The 7,450-nt window shown below is 62.6% G+C and overlaps 1 protein-coding gene across 1 annotated transcript; it reads right to left on the bottom strand.

Moving 5' to 3' along the window:
* Positions 1-38: 38 nt before the first annotated feature.
* LOC106898901 (AP-1 complex subunit mu-2-like) lies at positions 39-5,638 on the bottom strand. The gene is made up of 13 exons (XM_014960481.1): positions 5,564-5,638; positions 5,285-5,472; positions 4,933-5,119; positions 4,186-4,304; positions 3,941-4,088; positions 2,798-2,924; positions 2,563-2,705; positions 2,385-2,511; positions 2,150-2,292; positions 1,972-2,043; positions 1,715-1,873; positions 1,277-1,476; positions 39-54 (listed from the first exon to the last, which is right to left on the bottom strand). Exons 1-13 carry the CDS (start codon positions 5,636-5,638, stop codon positions 39-41), a joined length of 1,704 nt encoding a protein of 567 aa, XP_014815967.1.
* Positions 5,639-7,450: the final 1,812 nt, after the last annotated feature.

Here is a 7,450-nt window from a genome sequence, read left to right as displayed (position 1 = left end):
CCCCATAATCCACGTCCCCACCAGCCCAGCCCTGAAAATCATGGGGCCACCACCCTGGAGAACCCACAATTCACGTCCTCACCACCCTGGAGACCCCACAATCCATGTCCCCATCACTCCATCCCAGGAACTCATGGGGCCACCACCCTGGAGACCCCACAATCCATGTCCCCATCACTCCATCCCAGGAACTCATGGGGCCACCACCCTGGAGACCCCACAATCCATGTCCCCATCACTCCATCCCAGGAACTCATGGGGCCACCACCCTGGAGACCCCACAATCCATGTCCCCATCACTCCATCCCAGGAACTCATGGGGCCACCACCCTGGAGACCCCACAATCCATGTCCCCATCACTCCATCCCAGGAACTCATGGGGCCACCACCCTGGAGACCCCACAATCCACGTCCTCACCACCCCATCCCGGAAACTCATAGGGCCACCACCCTGGAGACCCCATGGGCCACATCCCCACCACCCCAGCCCCCAAAAGGATGGGGACACCATCCTGAAGAATCCACAAGCCACGTCCCCACCACCCCAGCCCCCAAAACTCATGGGGCCACCACCCCAGAGAACCCACAAGTCACATCCCCACCACCCTGGAGACTCCATGAGCCATGTCCCCACCACCCCATCCCAGGAACTCATGGGGCCACCACCCTGGAGACCCCACAATCCACGTCCCCACCACCCCATCCCCAAAAGGATGGGGCCACCACCCTGGAGACCCCACAATCCACGTCCCCACCACCCCATCCCCAAAAGGATGGGGCCACCACCCTGGAGACCCCACAATCCACGTCCCCACCACCCCATCCCCAAAAGGATGGGGCCACCACCCTGGAGACCCCACAATCCACGTCCCCACCACCCCATCCCCAAAAGGATGGGGCCACCACCCTGGAGACCCCACAATCCACGTCCCCACCACCCCATCCCCAAAAGGATGGGGCCACCACCCTGGAGACCCCACAATCCACGTCCCCACCACCCCATCCCCAAAAGGATGGGGCCACCACCCTGGAGACCCCACAATCCACGTCCCCACCACCCCATCCCCAAAAGGATGGGGCCACCACCCTGGAGACCCCACAATCCACGTCCCCACCACCCCATCCCCAAAAGGATGGGGCCACCACCCTGGAGACCCCACAATCCACGTCCCCACCACCCCATCCCCAAAAGGATGGGGCCACCACCCTGGAGACCCCACAATCCACGTCCCCACCACCCCATCCCCAAAAGGATGGGGCCACCACCCTGGAGACCCCACAATCCACGTCCCCACCACCCCATCCCCAAAAGGATGGGGCCACCACCCTGGAGACCCCACAAGTGTCACCTGGATGCCCGAGACGGTGAAGTAGGGGATCTCGAAGCGGACGGCGATGGGTGGCCGTCCCTCCTCCTCCTCCTTCTCCACGCTGGGCAGCCCGAAGTGGGCACGCATGAGGTGCTCCTTCCCACCCTGAGGGACAACCCCCCCACCCAACCGTGGTGGCACCAGATCGGGGTGGGTGGCCGTCCCTCCTCCTCCTCCTTCTCCACGCTGGGCAGCCCGAAGTGGGCACGCATGAGGTGCTCCTTCCCACCCTGAGGGACAACCAACCCCCCAACCGTGGTGGCACCAGATCGGGGCGGGGAGGAGGGGACCATCACGTCCCCAAGGGAGGGGACACCCCTGTTGGGGGGTGGAGGAACCTCACCGGGAAGGACTTGATGGTCCAGATGACCAGGTTCTTCTCCGGGAGGTACTTGGCGGAGCCCACGGTGGTCTTGAACTTGGGGGAGTCGGCGTCGCTGGGCACCGGCACCGCGATCTCCACCCCGTTGGCCACCGATTGCTTCTTGAACTGGCCCTTGGCCTTTTGGGGACACAAATGTGTGGGGTGGGGTGGGGTTGGGTTGTCCCCTCACCCCGTGGTGGTGGTGATGTCCCCCCTCCCTCCCACCAGCATCTCACCTTGACCATGATCTCCACCCGGCTGTGGGAGAACTTCTCGATGACCGACTCGATCCAGATGAGGGGCTTCACCTGCAGGTGGGTGGTGGAGGAGAAGTGTCACCTCCGTGTGTCCTCCAGGTGTGTCTTTGGGGGTGTCCCCCCACCACCCCAAAAAAAGATGTCCCCGTGTCCCCACCTGGGTGTGGAGACGGTAGGACATGAGCTCGAAGTCTCCATCGGGTGGGATGAAGGAGATGGTGCGGTCGTTGTCGAAGCGGGAGAGCCGGACGCACTGGTGGAACTTGACGTCCTCCAGCTCCACCGACTTGTTGGTGCCTCCTGGGGAGGAGGGGACATCATCAAGGTGGGGGGACAGGAGGGGACAGGGACATGTCACCTCCCACCCCACCAGCCCCGGTGGTGGAACTCACGGCCCGTCAGCTCGAAGAGGACGCGGTCGTTGAGGCCCAAGCGCAGCTCGGGCATCCCCGAGAGGAACACCTTCAGCTTGATGGTGCCCACCACCTCGCTCAGCAGAATGCTGCCGTTGGCGCTCACCTGTGGGACGTCCCCCCACCACCCCAAAAAAAGATGTCCCCGTGTCCCCACCTGGGTGTGGAGACGGTAGGACATGAGCTCGAAGTCTCCATCGGGTGGGATGAAGGAGATGGTGCGGTCGTTGTCGAAGCGGGAGAGCCGGACGCACTGGTGGAACTTGACGTCCTCCAGCTCCACCGACTTGTTGGTGCCTCCTGGGGAGGAGGGGACATCATCAAGGTGGGGGGACAGGAGGGGACAGGGACATGTCACCTCCCACCCCACCAGCCCCGGTGGTGGAACTCACGGCCCGTCAGCTCGAAGAGGACGCGGTCGTTGAGGCCCAAGCGCAGCTCGGGCATCCCCGAGAGGAACACCTTCAGCTTGATGGTGCCCACCACCTCGCTCAGCAGAACGCTGCCGTTGGCGCTCACCTGCGGGCACCCATCATCATCATCTTCATCATCATCATCATCCTCATCAACATCCTCATCATCACCACCAGCAGCAGCAACATCAACGTCACCAGCCCCATCACTGGCCTCATCACCGTCTTCATCCCCATCCTCATCGCCTGCCCCATCAACCTCACCGTCGCCGTCGCCAGCCCCGTCAACCTCCCCATCCTCATCATCATCACCATCCTCATCATCATCACCATCATCATCATCGTCACCATCATCATCATCATCATCAGCCCCATCACTGTCCCCATCACCATCTTCATCATCATCCCCATCATCAACCTCCCCATCTTCATCCCCAGCCCCATCACTGGTCCCATCCCTGGTCCCACCAGCATCACCATCACCATTCCCATCACCATCCTCATCCTCATCATCATCTCCATCCTCATCACCATCCCCAGCCCCATCTCCATCCTCATCCTCATCACCATCACCATCTTCATCCCCAGCCCCATCACCGGTCCCATCCCTGGTCCCACCATCATTCCCAGTCCCACCAGCATCACCATCACCAGCTCCATCACCATCCTCATCTCCATCATCATCCTCATCCTCATCACCATCTTCATCCCCAGTCCCACCAGCATCACCATCACCAGCTCCATCACCATCCTCATCATCATCTCCATCCTCATCACCATCTTCATCACCAGCCCCATCACTGGTCCCATCACTGGTCCCACCATCATCCCCAGTCCCACCAGCATCACCATCACCAGCCCCATCACCATCCTCATCCTCATCACCATCACCATCCTCATCCCCAGCCCCATCACTGGTCCCACCATCATCCCTGGTCCCACCAGCATCACCATCACCGGTCCCATCACCATCCTCATCCTCATCACCATCCCCATCCCCAGCCCCATCACTGGTCCCATCCCCGGTCCCACCATCATCCCTGGTGTCCCACCACCATCACCCCCACCAGCCCCACCACCCGTCCCACCACCACCGCCCCATGGTGTCCCCATGTGTCTCACCAGCAGGTTGACGGACTCGATGACGTCGATGAAGACCTCGTTCTTCTTGTAGCGGATGCCCTCGGAGCGCCAGGACACGGCGTTGGTCACCGTGGTGGGGACGCGCGACTTCCCCGTCTCCAGCTTGTTGCCCTCCTGGGTGATGTACCTGTGGTGGTGGTGGTGGTGGGATGGAGATGTTGGGGGGCTGAGGAAGATACGGGGTGGCCCCCCATGTCCCCCCCAACCCCGTGTCCCCCCCTCACTCCTGCAGGATCTTGCTGTCGGTGGTTTGGGGGAAGCCAAAGTCCATCAGCTCGTCCAGGAGCTCGTAGACGATGACGAAGTTGTCCCGGATGCTCTCCTCCTCCAACTCCTTGAAGTATCATCCCCAGCCCCATCACCGGTCCCATCCCTGGTCCCACCATCATTCCCAGTCCCACCAGCATCACCATCACCAGCTCCATCACCATCCTCATCTCCATCATCATCCTCATCCTCATCACCATCTTCATCCCCAGTCCCACCAGCATCACCATCACCAGCTCCATCACCATCCTCATCTCCATCATCATCCTCATCCTCATCACCATCTTCATCCCCAGTCCCACCAGCATCACCATCACCAGCTCCATCACCATCCTCATCATCATCTCCATCCTCATCACCATCTTCATCACCAGCCCCATCACTGGTCCCATCACTGGTCCCACCATCATCCCCAGTCCCACCAGCATCACCATCACCAGCCCCATCACCATCCTCATCCTCATCACCATCACCATCCTCATCCCCAGCCCCATCACTGGTCCCACCATCATCCCTGGTCCCACCAGCATCACCATCACCGGTCCCATCACCATCCTCATCCTCATCACCATCACCATCCCCAGCCCCATCACTGGTCCCATCCCCGGTCCCACCATCATCCCTGGTGTCCCACCACCATCACCCCCACCAGCCCCACCACCCGTCCCACCACCACCGCCCCATGGTGTCCCCATGTGTCTCACCAGCAGGTTGACGGACTCGATGACGTCGATGAAGACCTCGTTCTTCTTGTAGCGGATGCCCTCGGAGCGCCAGGACACGGCGTTGGTCACCGTGGTGGGGACGCGCGACTTCCCCGTCTCCAGCTTGTTGCCCTCCTGGGTGATGTACCTGTGGTGGTGGTGGTGGTGGGATGGAGATGTTGGGGGGCTGAGGAAGATACGGGGTGGCCCCCCATGTCCCCCCCAACCCCGTGTCCCCCCCTCACTCCTGCAGGATCTTGCTGTCGGTGGTTTGGGGGAAGCCAAAGTCCATCAGCTCGTCCGGGGAGGAAGGGGGCGGGTTAAGGAAAAATGGGGGGCAACGGGAGGTGGCTATGGGGAGATGTGGGTCACGGGGAGGATACGGTAGAGGTTGGCGTGTTTGATCCAGAGGAAGTGGACGTGGCCGTGGGTCAGGAGCGGGGCCAAGGTCCCCTCCTCCTCCCGTTGCAGCAGGAGCCCCATGAAGTGGTCGATCTCCCCCAGCCCCACGTCCCCCTTGTAGTTGCGGCTGATCAGGGGCTGTGGGGCGAGGTGGGGCGGGTTGGGGGGCAGGGGGGACACACAAGGAGGGGGTCAGTGTCCCCACCTCCCACCCCACCCCACCCCTGACCCACGGCGAGGGGTCACGGAGCCATGGTGGACCATGACCCACAGCAAGTGGCTCCTGATGGTGGCCCTGACCCATGGTGAGGGGCCACTGACCCACAGCAAGTGGTCCCCGACCCACAGCGAGTGGCCACCATCCCACAGCAAGTGGCCCCCAACCCACAGCAAGTGGCCACCAGCCCACAGCAAGTGGCCAACGACCCACAGGAAGTGGCCACCAACCCACAGCAAGTGGCCACCAGCCCACAGCAAGTGGCCCCCAACCCATGGTGAGTGGCCAATGACCCACAGCAAGTGGCCACCAACCCATGGCGAGTGGTCACCAGCCCACGACGAGTGGCCACTGACCCACAGCCAGTGGCCAACCCACAGTGAGTGGCCCCCAACCCACGGTAAGTGGCCACCAACCCATGGCGAGTGACCCCTGAGCCACAGCAAGTGGCCACCGACCCATAGCAAGTGGCCAACCCACAGCAAGTGGCCCCCGACCCACGGCAAGTGGCCCCCAACCCACAGTGAGTGGTCCCTGACCCACAGTGAGCGGCCCCCAACCCATGGCAAGTGGCCACTGACCCACAGCAAGTGGCTACCAACCCATGGAGAGTGGCCAACCCACGGCAAGTGGCCACCGACCCACAGCAAGTGACCCCCAACCCACGGTAAGTGGCCACCAACCCATGGCAAGTGGCCACCAACCCACAGTGAGTGGCCCCCGACCCACAGCAAGTGGCCACCAACCCACAGTGAGTGGTCCCTGACCCACGGCAAGTGGCCAAAGACCCACAGCAAGTGGCCAACCCACAGCAAGTGGCCACCAACCCATGGCGAGTGGCCAACGACCCACGGCAAGTGGCCCCCAACCCACAGTGAGTGGTCCCTGACCCACGGCGAGTGGCCAATGACCCACGGCAAGTGGCCCCCAACCCATGGCAAGTGGCCACCAACCCACAGCGAGTGGCCACCAACCTACAGCAAGTGGCCACTGACTCATGGCAAGTGGCCAACCCACAGTGAGTAGCCTCCAACCCATGGTGAGTGGCCACCGACCCACAGCAAGTGACCCCCAACCCACAGTAAGTGGCCACCAACCCATGGCAAGCGGCCCCCGACTCACGGCAAGTGGTCCCTGACCCACGGCTAGTGGCCCCCGACTCATGGCAAGTGGCCACCGACCCACAGTGAGTGGCCCATGACCCACGGCAAGTGGCCCCCAACCCACAGCAAGTGGCCACCAGCCCACGGAGAGTGGCCCCCAACCCACAGCAAGTGGCCAACCCACAGCAAGTGGCCACCAACCCACAGCAAGTGGCCCCTGACCCACAGCAAGTGGCCACCAACCCACAGTGAGTGGCCGCCGACCCACGGCAAGTGGCCCCCAACCCACGGCAAGTGGCCACCAACCCATGGCAAGTGGCCACCCCACATCTAGTGGCCCCCAACCCACAGCGAGTGGTCCCCAACCCATGGCAAGTGACCCCCAACCCATGGTAAGTAGCCACCAACCCACAGTGAGTGGCCCCCGACCCACAGCAAGTGGCCACCAACCCACAGCAAGTGGCCAACGACCCACAGCAAGTGGCCAACCCACGGCAAGTGGCCCCCAACCCACGATGAGTGGCCACCAACCCACAGCAAGTGGCCCCCAACCCACAAGTGACCCCTGACTCATGGCAAGTGGCCACCAGCCCACGATGAGTGGCCACTGACCCACAGCAAGTGGCCACCAACCCACAGTGAGTGGCCACCAACCCACAGTGAGTGGCCACCGACCCACAGGAAGTGGCCACCCCACGGCAAATGGCCACCCCACATCTAGTGGCCCCCAACCCACGGTTAGTAGCCCCCAACAGTCCCCCCCCTCCCCAAATCCCCCCCTCCCACCACGTCTCTT

Source organism: Calidris pugnax, unplaced genomic scaffold (assembly GCF_001431845.1).
Source record: "Calidris pugnax isolate Ruff unplaced genomic scaffold, ASM143184v1 scaffold571, whole genome shotgun sequence".
NCBI classification, from domain to species: Eukaryota; Metazoa; Chordata; class Aves; order Charadriiformes; family Scolopacidae; genus Calidris; species Calidris pugnax.
The sequence above is the reverse complement of the archived record's forward strand: the minus strand, read 5'-3'. Positions and strand labels throughout refer to the sequence as shown.